The sequence below is a fragment of the Hibiscus syriacus genome, unplaced genomic scaffold (assembly GCF_006381635.1).
Source record: "Hibiscus syriacus cultivar Baekdansim isolate YM2019G1 unplaced genomic scaffold, ASM638163v2 tig00110584_pilon, whole genome shotgun sequence".
Lineage (NCBI taxonomy): Eukaryota > Viridiplantae > Streptophyta > Magnoliopsida > Malvales > Malvaceae > Hibiscus > Hibiscus syriacus.
This window is the reverse complement of record NW_024062792.1, coordinates 3,743,941-3,760,612: the sequence shown is the minus strand read 5'-3', so window position 1 is coordinate 3,760,612 and position 16,672 is coordinate 3,743,941. Positions and strand designations below refer to the sequence as shown.

Below are 16,672 nucleotides of genomic sequence, written 5' to 3'. Positions count from 1 at the left end.
AATAAATCTTCCGACGGTCTTTATTTCATTTCTACGTTTCAATAATATCAGGAAATACGGACGTACTTGATCCATGGCTCATAACCCATAAGGACAATTCATCATGTAAGTTCAACAGTGTTTCCAAACTCATCCAATCACCTATTTAATCCTCAGTCATTGATGTTACTTAGTTCGTTTAGTAAGCAAGTATATCCCGATTACTTTAAAGTTTTCCAGAATAATTCAGACGTTTCTGAATTTCAAATACACGTTGTACTTCATTTCATTTCAATTTATTCATATAATAAAGTTATTCTAGTATTCGTGGTTGATTTGACTCACGAATACCCACTTATTAGTACTGTATGCGATCTAGAGTTGAGCTGAGCCAAGTACTTCCAGAATTATCATCGATCCAAATTTGAGAAGATGAACAAACATTCAAGTGATACTTATATCATTCAGTAATGATATAGCACTAATGTTGGTTGATCACTTAAGTTGCGTTCCATAACTTTTAAGAGCAGTACAACATCCATGTTTATTTGAATTCCTTAATTAATCCAAGACATTTACTTATTCTAGGCCAATAGGGTATTTTGGTCATTTTGGTGCTCAACGTTTTTCTATTCATTTCAAAGCTTGAGTATATCCATTCATTCCTGAGCTTGTTGACATTCTTGAGTCATTTCCATTCCAGGGGTATTCTAGTCATTTTACAATCTAGAATATTTCAATCATTTCCTTCCGTTCGGTCTTATTATTTAATTCAAACTTATCAATTATGTCAATCCCTTTGAACTATTCTGACAAAATATCACCATCGATAAATTATTATTCTTCACGTACTTACTCAAGTCGGAGATTTCCAAGTTAAATGCCTTCTCAGATGTTACTAACGGATTATCATAATTTTCCATACAAAAATAGGATCTCAACAATCAAATTAGTAATTTATCGGTTTAAAAACAAATTCTCGTGTTACTTCCTCATTCAGAGTCAACTTGGACTATTTTTACCTCTCAAGGGTATTTTCGTAATTTCTTAATCAGATAATTTCGGTATTAACTCTTAACGAAAATAATTATACTTTAGAGATCCAATGGTTAATTGCTTTCCCGAACATTCTTTGATCTCGAAATGATTCTTTAACAGACTTATAGTATCTTATACAAACCCTTTTAGGGTTAAAAACCAATTATCCAAATTTTCTAAGCAAAACTAGCATTTCTTATGCATATCTGTAATTTTATCAGATCAATATGTCTTTTCAGAGTTGTTAACCAACTTCCAGGGATAATTCTTGTCATCTTACAATATAAGGGTATTTTCGTAATTTTACCCTACCGGAGTATTCTCATAATTTCCCATCCAAGTATATTAAACATTTAACCTTTAAAATATAAGTTACAAATCCATGGCTAATTTCTTTATCACAAATCACACAACTTGAAATTTAATTCTAACATTTCCTCAATCTCTTATATTAATCATTCGATCCGAATCCAGTTATCAAATTTGTACCACATTCATATCGATTGTATAAATTAATCAACTCCACAAAAGTGATCAACATTATCTTATTCATGCATTTACCAATATCAACATGTTCCATAAGCATAAAGAGGTAGTAAAGTATTACCTCGATTTTCGTGCAATACTGATTAACCATAAAAATTCTATTCGAATGCCTTTGATCTTCAATTCAACTTCCAATAATTCCTCAGATACATATTAACATAAATTATATAAAAAAACAGAGCTTAATTACGATAAACGGATCGAATCGGGTGATAAATAAGTGAAAAACAACTTACCGGGATCGAATTTGGCGAAACGGACTTCGGATTCGGATTCAGGACATTGAAAGCATAAAATATGACTTTTCAGAAATTTGGAATTTTCGGTCAAATCAAAGTCAACGGGTTTGATCGGTAATTTCGAGGCCTTCGGGTTCGAATTTTGAAAAACGGACTGTGGAATCGGATTTGGAACGTCGAAAAATGTCAGGATAGGTATACTCGGTCAAAGTCAAAGGTCGTTTAATGCCCGGTCAAAGCCAGTCAAAGTTTTGGTCAACAGTTGTCAACACCGGTCAACGGTCAACTGTCAACTATCGACTATTTTACACAAATATCACCCTAACAGAAATTAATTACCAAATTAGCCACATTCTGCAAATATTTACCAATCTAACACCCAGATTTTACACAAATAGCACCCAAACATAAATTAATTACTAAATTATCACCCAGACGATGCCCACTCTCGGGAGGTGGCGCGTGAACAGTGCTACGGTGTCGAAAACTTCCTGAAAAAATTCCTAAAAATTATTTTAAGCAATTGAGGCACTTACAAAGCTCGGTTCACAATTTTGAACGGCGGAGAGCTCGATTCCAAAACGTCGGAAACTTTGACGGTCTCACCCCTCCACGCGCCGGCGACGACGGAGAAACAGAAAACACCGGTGGACTCGGAACGATACAAGGAACACGATGGTGCAGGAGGTGTCGTAAACGGACGCTCGGATCGTCGTGAATCGATGAAAAACCAATTGAAATCGAGTTATTATCGACGATACTTCCGATTGAAATTCACGACGAACGGCGATGATTCACGACGAAAGGTTTGAGGGGTTTTGTTCCTCGCTCGACAATGAACACGATGGTGGTTTCGGTTCATCGATCGGAGGTCGGACGACGTGTAGATCGGAGATCGAAGTAGGGTGAACGGGAGAGGGAAATGGGGGAATTCTGGAAACTGAGCACAGGTGGGGGAATTATATTTCATCAAATATAAAAAATGGTTAAATCATGAATCTAGCCACTGAATTTCCTGCACTTCTTAAAACGGTTTGCCAACTTTGAAATCTTATAATTTAATCCTCAATTTTCTTCCAAAATACCAATTAAATCCAATACTTTATAATTTCTTAAAATTTAGCCCCTAAATTGGGGTGTTATAATTCTCCCCTCCTTAAAAGAATTTCGTCCTCGAAATTCATTCAAGTCACATATTTGCATAAATAAACTTCCATCAGTTTTTTTCATATCTTTCATGTAGCTCTTATAGAAATACATATCCTCCATTAATCCTTAACCAGTTGAGTATACATTCTTATCAGAACTCTCTCATTCCAATAAAAGAATCCGAACGAAAAATTCCTTGAGTAATCAAATTCAGTCTTCGTCATGAGAATAGGCTCATAGAGCATTACCATATCCAAATTTCATTTCCGGAGTCGATTCAAATTTTCTCGGATAATTAACTCTCACATGGCTCATGAGGTACTTTACAGTGTTTATACAGATGTTTCTAGTATTCCTTTTTGTAAAGGTAGAGTCTTAACGAATAGAAATTTAGGTTTACTCATTACAGATAGGGACTCAACCATGGAGTTCCGGCTCAGAGAGGTACGATTGTATTCTAGGGGCATGTACTGATCAGACATATTTTGACATTCGATCGGCCGGTCTAACTTGAAAATTTTGACTCAAACCATAGCTCTGATACCACTAAATGTAACCCCATTCAGACCGATGCGGATAGCTCGATCCGATCTGGAGTGTCACATTAGGGCCACCGAAGTGACCCACTGTAAAAATAGCGAAAAATTTAAAACTTTTCTAAAAACATATAAAACATAAAATGATTTATTATTAATCAGAAATAAGATAGGTTTTCCAAATTTTGATATAAAACAAAAATACAATCTACATGTCCCCTAATCTCATGTACCATACTCTGCAAGCAACACCAGAAAACTCCCTTACTGAAGTTGATAGTGATATTGGTACAATTCTTTTAACCTGCAATGATGAGTAATAGAGTGAGCTTCGAAAAGCTCAGTAATACAGAACTACCAGATGATGCTACATGACATGCAGATAATTGGAAAACCATAATTTCCTTATTGAATCATACGTATACCAATGGGCGGAATAATTTGGGGTTCTCTTAGAAGTTTATCGAGTAGAAGCCATGAATCTCAGTTCATAAGAAACCTTTCATACTACCACGTTTTCATGAGGTCGAATAGGATGCCTAGTTTGTTCCATCAGTACGATAAAACCATAATAGGTACACTAATCAAATGATAGTTCAGTAAAATCCTATAAACCATACTGTAGTGGAGCTTTTTAAACTCGTATTTTAAAGTCATCTTACAAAGAGTTAACCTAAGGGAACATCTTAGGGCCTGAGAGCCTACCCAAGATAGATTTCAGGGCTGTGGGGCCTACCTAAGAACACATCTTAGGACCGCAGGGCCTACCCGAGAATAATATCAGGGCCGCAGAGCCTACCTAAGAGTCATATTAGGTCCATAAAAATTTTCCAACTTGATCAGAGTTGTACTTTACAAATCTGTATCTCCAAGATACAGTTTATACAATGATAAAAATCCATAAGCCATCACCGTTAAGTCGGTGCATCCATAAAACAGTAACCATAGATTTCAGTGTACCACATGTTAAAACAGTAAAACAATTTTTCAAAATATAAGGAACACACTAGAGAATCCAAATATTTTCAGATGCATTTTGTAGTTATCAATATGGATAACATGAACTTGTGCAATTTGATCGGATTCCAGTAATAAGATCTTATTGAAGAGAATCGATTTCTAACCGATCTAATCAGACATTTCATATTGATACTTTAGAATTCCACTAAGTTTCCATGTGCATCATGAAAACGTTCAGGAACCTTTATACATAATAATTCTAAATTCAGATTTACTGCGAGTGATTCCATTACCCAAACAATCAGGGGTATTCAGTAATATACTTTGAATTCATAGGATTTCAGCCCAATTGAACCAAATGAGGTATTCAAAATCTTTTCCTTCTGAGTTACTTGTGTTTTCCAGCATGACCGAAGTGATTTTAGATGAAAATATAGAATCGAAGATTCAATTCATTTACAATCTATAACTATCGATCATATTATCAAACAACTCGAGTTACACAACTCCCAAAATGATGCATGCCAACAAGTCAATTCATTATCCTTACAGTGTATTCACTCTTTAATACCATAATGCAGATCCATAGATCATCCCCATAATCATCACTGAATAAATCTTCCAACGGTCTTTATTTCATTTCTACGTTTCAATAATATCACGAAATACGGACGTACTTGATCCATGGCTCATAACCCATAAGGACAATTCATCATGTAAGTTCAACAGTGTTTCCAAACTCATCCAATCACCTATTTAATCCTCAGTCATTGATGTTACTTAGTTCGTTTAGTAAGCAAGTCTATCCCAATTACTTTAAAGTTTTCCAGAATAATTCAGACGTTTCTGAATTTCAAATACACGTTGTACTTCATTTCAATTCAATTTATTCATATAATAAAGTTATTCTGGTATTCGTGGTTGATTTGACTCACGAATACCCACTTATTAGTACTGTATGCGCTCTAGAGTTGAGTTGAGTTGAGTTGATCACTTAATTTGCGTTCCATAACTTTTAAGAGCAGTACAACATCCATGTTTATTTGAATTCCTTAATTAATCCAAGACATTTACTTATTCTAGGCCAATAGGGTATTTTGGTCATTTTGGTGCTCAACATTTTTCTATTCATTTCAAAGCTTGAGTATATCCATTCATTCCTGAGCTTGGTGACATTCTTGAGTCATTTCCATTCCATGGGTATTCTGGTCATTTTACAATCTAGAATATTTCAATCATTTCCTTCCGTTCGGTCTTATTATTTAATTGAAACTTATCAATTATGTCAGTCCCTTTGAACTATTCTGACAAAATATCACCATTGATAAATTATTATTCTTCACGTACTTACTAAAGTCAGAGATTTCCAAGTTAAATGCCTTTTCAGATGTTACTAACGGATTATCAGAATTTTCCATACAAAAATAGGATCTCAACAATCAAATTAGTAATTTATCGGTTTAAAAACAAATTCTCGTGTTACTTCCTCATTCAGAGTCAACTTGGACTATTTTTACCTCTCAAGGGCATTTTTATAATTTCTTAATCAGATAATTTCAGTATTAACTCTTAACGAAAATAATTATACTTTAGAGATCCAATGGTTAATTGTTTTCCCGAACATTCTTTGATCTCGAAATGATTCCTTAACAGACTTATAGTATCTTATACAAACCCTTTTAGGGTTAAAAACCAATTATCCAAATTTTCTAAGCAAAACTAGCATTTCTTATGCACATCTGTAATTATATCGTATCAATATATCTTTTCAGAGTTGTTAACCAACTTCCAGGGACAATTCTTGTCATCTTACAATATAAGGGTATTTTTGTAATTTTACCCTACCGGAGTATTCTTATAATTTTTCATCCAAGTACATTAAACATTTAACCTTTAAAATATAAGTTACAAATCCATGGCTAATTTCTTTATCACAAATCACACATATATCGAGTGTATAAAGAGGTAGTAAAGTGATCAAATTAATCATTCGATCCGAATTCAGTTATCAAATTTCTACCACATTCATATCGAGTGTATAAATTAATCAACTCCACAAAAGTGATCAACATTATCTTATTCATGCATTTACCAATATCAACATGTTCCATAAGCATAAAGAGGTAGTAAAAGTATTACCTCGATTTCCGTGTAATACTGATCGACCATGAAAATTCCATTCGAACGCCTTTGATCTTCAATTTAACTTCCAATAATTCCTCATATTCATATTAACATAAATTATATAAAAAAATGGAGCTTAATTACGATAAACGGATCGAATCGGGTGATAAATCAGTGAAAAACATCTTAACGAGATCGAATTTGGCGAAACGGACTTCGGATTCGGATTCAGGACATCGAAAGCATAAAATATGACTTTTCAAAAATTTGGAATTTTCGGTCAAAAATCAAAGTCAACAGGTTTGATCGGTAATTTCGAGGCCTTCGGGTTTGAATTTTGAAAAAACGGACTGCGGAATCGGATTTGGAACGTCGAAAAATGTCATGAGAGGTATACTCGGTCAAAGTCAAAGGTCGTTTAATGCCCGGTCAAAGCCAGTCAAAGTTTTGGTCAACAGTGGTCAACGCCGGTCAACGATCAACGGTCAATAGTTGACCATTTTGTACAAATATCACCCTAACAGAAATTAATTACCAAATTAGTCACATTCTGCAAATATTTACCAATCTAACACCCGGATTTTACACAAATAGCACCCAAACATAAATTAATTACTAAATTATCACCCAGACGATGCCCACTCTCGGGAGGTGGCGCGTGTGGTGCGTGAACAGTGCTACGGTGTCGAAAAATTCCCGGAAAAATTCCTAAAAATTATTTTAAGCGATTTTGAGGCACTTACAAAGCTCGGCTCACAATTTTGAACGGCGGAGAGCTCGATTCCAAAATGTTGGAAACTTTGACGGTCTCACCCCTCCACGTGCCGGCGACGATGGAGAAACAGAAAACACCGGTGGACTCGAAACGATACAAGGAACACGATGGCGTGGGAGGTGTCGTAAACGGACGCTCGGATCGTCGTGAATCGATGAAAAACCAATTGAAATCGAGTTATTACCGACGATACTTCCGACTGAAATTCACGACGAACGTCGACGATTCACTACAAAAGGTTTGAGGGGTTTTGTTCCTCGCTCGACAACGAACACGATGGTGGTTTCGGCTCGTCGATCGGAGGTCGGACGGCGTGTAGATCAGAGATCGAAGTAGGGTGAACGGGAGAGGGAAATAGGGGAATTCTGGAAACTGAACACGGGTAGGGGAGTTATATTTCATCAAATATAAAAAATGGTTAAATCATGAATCTAGCCACTGAATTTCATACACTTCTTAAAACGGTCTGCCAACTTTGAAATCTTATAATTTAATCCTCAATTTTCTTCCAAAATACCAATTAAATCCAATACTTTATAATTTCTTAAAATTTAGCCCCTAAATTGGGGTGTTACAAGATCTTCTTATCTATGAAAATAATATATAATATTATCTAATTACATCAATTAATATAATCATTTCCCTTAAAAGGAGATCACACTAAATATGACAATATATTTTCGTGATGTTCTCTGATGTGATATGATGACACTCTCCTTTTCACCTAGGTCAGTGTGAACAGACTCTATATAATTTAGATAAATTTGAAGCCTGAGCAAAATTTGGGTATTACATATTCATTTCTATTATAAGGTGTTTCATGTTCACCATACAAATTGTTAATGGAAGCAAGTTGCTTATGATGGCTATAGGAAATTCACTTATTTTGATTTAGACAAAGAGCCATAACTAGTGGTTAAACAAAGATTGATCAATATTAAGATCTTACGTCTCCATGTGAGAGAAAAGAATGAAATTCTTAATGTGATTTTTAGATCATGCTTTTAGTCTTGCATAAAAAATTTTATAATGACTTTTAGTGTTGATTTTAGATATATGATAAATATGATTAACTGATAATAAATTTTGACTCTGGTAAATCACGTGATTTTTTCATAGTTCATGCCAAGAGATCATATTTTTTTTAAAGGTATAGAGCTCTTGAGACCCTATATACCAAAATGTCCTTTTGAAGCTTTAACTACGAAGGAGTTTTTCAAAGATTTTTAGTTCACAAAAAGTTTTATTATTCAAAGATCAGTCTTGCAAAGAACGTAAAATAAATTTCTATAATAATTTATTTTAGATTTTTAGATTCATTTAATTAGATGTCACTCATAATTTAATTTTATCTAAAGATTTTATATTAATAAAGAATAAACAAAATTTAAGGTTAAGGTCAGATCTGGTACATTTGACCAGGACTCGATTACTCGAACAGAGACTTGAAATAGACCTGAACATGATGACCTAAATTTAACTCGAAATCCAAAAAACTCGAATCAAACTGAATCCGATCCGAATTTTAGCCAAACCGGAAGCAACTAGAACCAAGGCCAACCGAACCGAAGTAACTGAATTTAATTTATTTAAACTCAATATTAACTTAACATTGACCCGATTTTAACTCAATAATTGAGTTAAAATGTATAAAAATACTAAAATAAATTATTAAATTAATTTTCAATTTATTTAAATCAATTTAAGAATATTAATGAGTTAATTACATCATATGTCTCAATCTATCACCTCATTTTGAATTAGTCACTAAGCTTTTAAACATTTCAATTTCATCCTTAAACTATGACTATTATCCTAAATTAGTCCTTAAACTTTTGAACATTTCATTTTCCTCCCCAAGCTAAGATTTTCATCCTAAATTAGTCCCCCAAACTTTTTTAATATTTCAATTTTATACTAAATTATTTGTATATACTAATCACATCTCTTGTTAATAAAATCATTAGGCAAGTTAAACTATTATATGTTTGAAAAATAATTTAGGTTAAACTAAGATTGAAATGGATTATTATATTTTACTTTGGAACTACTAAAATAACTTTCCAAAACTCACTACAAAGAATTTCATCTTTTGTATATGAAAAAAATATAGTTATTTAAATTTAATATAAAAATAACTTATTTAATACTACATAAATAACTTATTTTTATAATATAAAAATATCTATTCTTTTATAATTTAAAATTAAAATATTATCGATGATATAATAATATAATATCATTTATAAATATATTTAAAATAATATTTATTCAAACATAATATTTATAATTAAATGTTAAGTATCTAATTTAAAATTTTAATACATAATAAAATTTATAATTAAAAAAATATTTTTTAATCAAATAGATCGTACAATAAACTTTTCAGTCTTGATCAATAAAAAAATATTACAAACTCTAACATATCTTATAGGTCGAGTTTGAATTAAATTTAATCTGTAAATGATAATTGAATTTGAATGAAATTGAATACAAATGATAAGATTTTTTTTAAAAAAAGACACATTTTTTACAAAAATATATCAATAATTCTATATATACTTGATTTAACTTATATCTAACTTAACTTGAATTGACTTGAAGATCTAAAGTTGACCCAAACTAAAAATAGCTAATCATATATTGATCCAACCCGAGGGTCACATTGAGAGAACAAATAATACGTAGGTCATAATGATTTTTTTTTACAAAAGTACAAAACCCCTTATACTCTTTTGCAAAAATAAAAAAAAAAATTGCATAAGTTAATTTAAAAAAAAAAGAATATTAAAATGTTGAATATCATTCTTAAATTTTTGGATCCACCACTAACTAAAATAGAACTAAAATATAATTTTAAGAAAAATAATAGTTGTGTTACTAAAACAAAAACTAAATAATATGTGAGCGGATAAATAAATCGTTGATCATTGAATTTGGATTCAGATAATAAATAAACACATGAACTGTAAACTAAACATTTTTTACATTTGAATATTCTTAATATTCAATAGGAAAATAAGTTCAACATCAGCATTGAGATTACTTGTTTATCAACATAACTAGAAAAAAAAATTTGACCCAACACCAGTTATTTTGTCTCCATAAATATAGTACATAAAAAATATAAAATCAATTTGTTACAGCAAGTTTAGGATTTTAAGGCCCCTACCATGATCTTCTATAGTTACTATTGATAGGAAAAATAATTTGAAGACACAAATTCTCCCTTTTCTGTATATATAGTCACTTTATACCATGTGTATGTTCAAACATACAAAATCAATGTTTCACTAGCATAGCTTCCATCTTCTTCTTCCTCGCTGCGTGCTTTAGTTTCTCGAGCGCCACGAGTCCGACTTGCCGAACTCTTTCCCTGGACAAACCTATGCTACAGATTTTACAAAAGAAAAAGAAAAGAGTCAAAATCAAACGATGTTTGCTCGATAAATGAAACCAGAAAGAGACTGTTGTAGTCACAATTTCAACACACTAAGATTCATGGAGAAAAAAGCCCGCAGTTATAAACAAGCATGTTCTTTTTCTTCAGTTATATTCAACTTCCATCACTGTTACTTGAGGAATAAGTATCTAAGATATTTGCTTTGTTAATGACAGACATCAAATTGCACTCAAATATCATGCATATTCTTTCGCTCTAACCGGTTGTCGACAATAAAGAAAATAATTATGCATATGCTCACCGTTTACTGATGTCCCCCCATGTAAGACTTTCATTATCGAGACCATGGTAAAGGCAAATAATCTCCCTTTCGCGTTCTCCGAGTGTTATATCGATGAGTCTGTTTACTTCATCCTGCAAATGGAACATACATCACATGAACATTATATTTTCTTCATATTGAACACAAATACAACACCAGAAAGCTTTTGTTGATTCATTTTTTTTTCTCTACCTTGAGTGCCCAATCATCCACACCGTGCCACGGATTGTTTTCTACATGGTTATCTGCAATGTACTGAAAAGATAAAAAGAAAACAGGTTAATAGTAGATAACAGGAAAAAAACCGAGTTTGGTTCATATAAAACCGAAACTTACACTATGATGAGTCTCTCCGGGAAGACCATTCAAAGACGGAAACGCATCCCTGTCAAGGGAGAAGACCTTACTGACTGCCTGCATATAATAAAAAACATAGCATGAGGATGGAAAGTGAAAGTGCAATATATGGTTCCAAGAAAGTAAGTTCCGAACAAATCGTACCTCTGTAGCATTCCTAACTTTCTTCTGCGACATGTTCAGACTCTCAGCAATCCTCTGAAAGTACAAAAAGAATCAAATACTTCCATAAGGTAAATCCCAGAGACAAATTAAACATCCTAATTTTATTTTGAAATATAATGATGCAATTCGAATAATGGAAGCCACTTACATCAATAGTTGGTGTTATTCCTTTCTCTTCCAGTCTACGTTTAGCATTTCGGATTAATCCTAACCTTTCATGCAAATATGTGGGCAATCTTAATGTTTTTGAGTTCTCAACTAATGCCCTTGAAACACCCTGAGATCAAAAGTATGAACTATGTTAGATTTTGTTCAATCCTAACCGATAAAAATAAAAAGTAACATAAAGTAAAAAAAAAACCCATAAACTCTGTAATATCATAATCAACTATATTGCAAGTGAAGAACTAGACTTGGAACTTTTGTAGGTAGATTCATATCTCATGACAAATCCAGATAGCTGAGGCATATAAAATCACGCATCGAGATTCTATCACTCAAACAATGTTGTATGGAACCTATTTTCTTAAACTTGAAAGAAAGGCGAAAATAAGAAGTGAAAGACTAGACAGAATAATCTAAGACTGGAAATTGACTGTTCTTTTCATATTCAGAAACTAATGGAACCAATGGTTGAGAATCTCAGGCACCCAACTCTTTCAGGAATGATGACATTAAAATTAGAAACTGTCATTTAGTCCATAAAAAATAATACCATGCACAATGTTTCTCAACAAAACCAGATGAATATTACCTGACGAATCCACCAATATACATAAGTTGAGATTTTGTATCCTTTCGAAGAATCAAATTTTTCAATGCCATGCAACAGTCCGATCAAACCACCCTTCAAATAGAACAAAAAAAATTCATAACAGTCAATAGTTTGATATAGTGCCAGCAGATGAACTTGATGGTGTGTATGTATGACAATTGATATTTGTAAACTACCTGTACAAGATCAGACATTTCAGCACCCATGTTATCATATCTTTGTGCTATCGACATAACCAATCGAACATTGCTCATAGCCAATTTTTCTCTTGCCAAAGAACATTCAATTAACTTTGACTGTAACTCAGCACGAGAAATTTTCAAAGTTGTAGCAAGCTGTTCATCAGATGGCTCACACCCCAGTCTCTCCTTTAGTCTAGAATTCCACGAAAACAATTAGAAATAAGTTTAAAGAATTTAATGGTTTTCAAACTAGATTGATCCATCTAATACACATCATATATCATCATAAGTTTCATTACCTTAACCTGTGATCCTCAAAGGAAAGCCCAGCTTTGATTTTTTTCGACAAGCGCACAACTTCTGCATGGCTAAGCAAATCTTCACTCACTACACCCTTCACGTAACCCTTCAATCGACTTTGAAGCAGCTCTGGACCAATCAATGATCTTAGCTGCTTAGCATTAGGTTGTATCACTGATTTATTTTTGCTCAGAGCCATTCTCTTAGTATTGAATCTTCGTTGCCGAGCAGACACCCCAGAACAAGTAACCGGTACCTTCTTGTGGGTTTTCCTACTTGGTGATTCAGTGAACTCCGTCCTCTCAAAAGAAAGGGTCCATTGCTTTTCCAGCATAGACTTCTGAAGCAAAAGAAGAGCCTCCACAGAGTAGTCAAGATCATAGCATTCTTCTTCTGAGTCATTGGATCCATCAAACCAAGGCTCTACAGTTGAAATACTAGAGGCAGCATCCACATGCTCTTTAAGAGCTTTAATTGACGGAGTGCGCTGGTTGGATGACGGAAGACTTTGGCTACAATTAGATGATTTTTTTGCAACTACCAAACTTTTTGTGCAAGAAAACTGATAATATGAAGATCCATGATCACTGGCATAATCGAGCTTCTCTATGATATCCGAATAAGAAAAGGAAGAACTCAAGAATCTCTTTCCAGTGCTAAGCCCAATCACAGCAGCAATGGCCATCATAAAGATTCTTCTCACTTTGCTGCAATTACCATCACACAATTTATCAAGCTTTTCAAACTAAAACAATTCCGTATAATAATTGAGCCTTCGTATATCCGGTATGTGACTAGGCTAAAAAAATCTCTCTTTTTTGTACCCTAATTCTCCTTCATGACACTGCTACAAGAAGGGTAAATGTAGAGTTAGGATTATTTCTATCAAACACAAAGTATATAACAATGGGAAATCAAACTAAAAGAAAGTAAATTAATAAAAGGGCTGATTTTCCCAATTAGTAACACTTTTATCCAATTCAAGTAAATCCCAGAAACATATGGCTGATGACCAAAAGAGAATTTAATAAATTAAACTAATTGTTTAAAGGCTTTAACTGACTGATATTCATTATTTGAAACTAGTCAAATAAATAACAAAGAAAATACCAATAGTCCAATACCCTTTTATGATACCCATCTGATTTAAGTAATAATGTGCCCAAAATAAAGAATATCAATTTTTAAGCAGAACCCAAGTTTCCTTTTTCACTGGATTGAGTAATGATCACAATGTTCAGTCATTTTAAGAAACAAAAAAAATAATCTTTATATCCATCAAACACAGCGTCAAACTCTGCAATTGGTATAAACTTCCAAACTTTCATACTAGACTATGTTCTTTTTACTTGTTTATGAACAAAAACAAGAAGCATGCAACAAAATTCAACAACACATATCCATGTAATGTAAGGAAAAAAAAACATGAACATGAACAATCTTATCCATAAGTTCAGTAAAGGCCAATGAATAAAGCTTACCTTAAAACCAGCAGCCAGCTAAAACAAGAAGGAATTGAAATTACCAAGAGAAGAAATATGAAAAAAGGGGTTTTGTTCCAAAGTGCAGAGTAGAACAGTTAGCAAAGGAAGAGGCCGTAAGAGTGGGAACTGGCCTTCCACAGTTTCTTTTACAAAATAATACAAACTAAGATCTTTTTTTTCGAGATTTAATGATTTTGTATAATATTATTGTATATATTAATGATAATGGTGGGATGCGTATGTGGGATTTTTACGATAAAATAGAAGAAAAAGGGTGCCAAATGGACATAAAGGATACTGAGAAGAGAGTTTCCATTGGCTGCACCGGATATTGGGTCCATGTTTGTGTGGTGCATTTTGCTTCTCCTTTATTGTGTTGGCGGATTTTATTTTGTTTCTATTTGAAGTTCAATCTGTTTCGCATTTTTGGGGATGGACTTGGTTTGGGTTTAACATAACAAAATCTGAGATGAATAATGGATTCCATTTTCCACGTCATTCCCCAACCAAGTGTGTGCTTCACACGCTGTTTCCTTTTTATTTTACTTTGTTTTCTATTATCTAATAATGTATTAAAAATCACATACTGAATTTTATAGAAGTTTTACAGTGCGGCACCTTTAATATACAGTTAAAAAAAGTTATCGGTTTTGTTATTATTTAAATAACAAAACTGATAAAAAATTACCTAAAATATTATTATTTATACATAAAACAATAATGTTTTTAACATTTTCGGTAAAATGCCCAACAATAACAAAACCGGTAGAAAAAATAACTAAAGCCCAATAATAACAAAATAAAATCAGTAGAAATAATAATGTTTTCGGTAATTTTTTTACCGATTTTGTTATTTAAATAATAACAAAACCGGTAACACCTTTTTTATCTATATATTAAGATTACCGCACGTGATCATTTCCCTGAATTTTAATGTGTTTGATATCAAATAGGTTGTTTCAGGTGTCCATGGTCTAAGCTCTTAATCATCGTTATCGAGTTCTAGCGTCTCTGGCTCTGATTCGACTTCGATTTGAATCTATATAATATTATACTTTATTAAACAATGACGAATCTGAAAATTAAAAGGTGAAAGTTTGAAATTTTAATACTCCTTTTCTATAACAAAATTGGTGTATAATTTTTTTATTTTTTCTTCCCAACATAATGAACTAAAATTAATAATTTATCTAAAATAATGTACATGCAGTTAATCTTTCAGGAGGTTTAGTGCATCTTCTCCTATTATCAAACCCTGTATGCGATCAATGTGGGAGCCTTCTCTAAAACCTTTGAATCATCACAAAGTGGACTGTTGGACCAAAATTGATTCATGTTCACCAATAAATTGCGGTGATAGTTATTATCATGGAGCAAAGAAGACCATATCTCTGTTGTGTTTTGGGGTTCTCTTCTTATGTTTGGATAAAGGCTTTTGTTGGACCTTTGTCTCTTGCTCTTTTCTTCAAGCATGTTGGGTCTTTTATATATGCTATCCTTACAATGTTGCACTTATGGTTTCTTTTTTAATAAAGGTTTCATTTTTATATAAAATATTAAATAATTTCAAATATGATTGTCTCTAATTTAAAAAGACATTTATTTTGAAAAAAAAATCTCAAGTTGGATCTACAAATATAAACACTTAATTAAATATTTAATAAATTCTTATATTTTTTAATTTAAATGTGTATTTTATATGAACTAAAATAATATTAAACCAAAATTTATCGAATATAAAAAAAATTTATAGGGTTCAGGGCCTTGAAGTCTTAACATAGCTCTGTCCCCGTCGTGGCCTTTTGTGTGTTCTATTAAGGCAAAAAAGTGATGTATTAAAGTGTTGTACTCTATAAAATTTGATTTAAGCCTATAGTATACTATGATTTTGGGCCAAGATTACCATTCTTGTCGAAGCAGTTGTATTGATGGCTATTATTAGAGCATTTCGGGTCCATTTGGCAATATTTTCTAAAAGTAATTTTAGTTAAAAAATTTATTTAGACCGTAAAGTCAATGAAAAATAAATAAAAAAATAAAAAATATAGTGAAAACAATGGTTTCAAATTAACCATAAAAGTTCGGAAACACATTATAAATTTACTCTTACTAATGCATGAGCTCCACTCAAGTATATATTTACATTTTATTTTAATAATTTAATACTAACATCCTTAAAAAATACTTTATTACTTTTAATAATTTATTTTAATTATTTAAAAATAAATAAAATTCATTATTTATATATTAAAATATTAATAGTGAGTTATATAAAATTTATTTTTATTATAATTATATTTTTATTTTTATTTTTATATTTTTATTATAGTTTAAATTG

At 32.2% G+C, this 16,672-nt stretch overlaps 1 protein-coding gene across 5 annotated transcripts; it reads right to left on the bottom strand.

Moving 5' to 3' along the window:
- Positions 1-10,600: 10,600 nt before the first annotated feature.
- Positions 10,601-14,486, bottom strand: LOC120133645 (RNA polymerase sigma factor sigA-like). Of its 5 annotated transcripts, none has more exons than XM_039150194.1 (11): positions 14,332-14,485; positions 13,522-13,697; positions 12,850-13,491; positions 12,545-12,743; positions 12,348-12,440; positions 11,742-11,870; positions 11,573-11,626; positions 11,408-11,485; positions 11,264-11,326; positions 11,051-11,163; positions 10,601-10,737 (listed from the first exon to the last, which is right to left on the bottom strand). In XM_039150194.1, the coding sequence occupies exons 2-11, from the start codon at positions 13,536-13,538 to the stop codon at positions 10,629-10,631; spliced, it is 1,497 nt and encodes a 498-aa protein (XP_039006125.1). In that variant the 5' UTR covers positions 13,539-13,697; positions 14,332-14,485; the 3' UTR covers positions 10,601-10,628. The 5 variants fall into 5 exon arrangements, with proteins under 5 accessions (XP_039006125.1, XP_039006124.1, XP_039006123.1 ...); XM_039150193.1 differs by having other exon boundaries at positions 12,850-13,557; positions 13,624-13,697; XM_039150192.1 differs by having other exon boundaries at positions 12,850-13,557; positions 13,624-13,694; positions 14,332-14,476.
- Between the last annotated feature and the right edge of the window lie 2,186 nt (positions 14,487-16,672).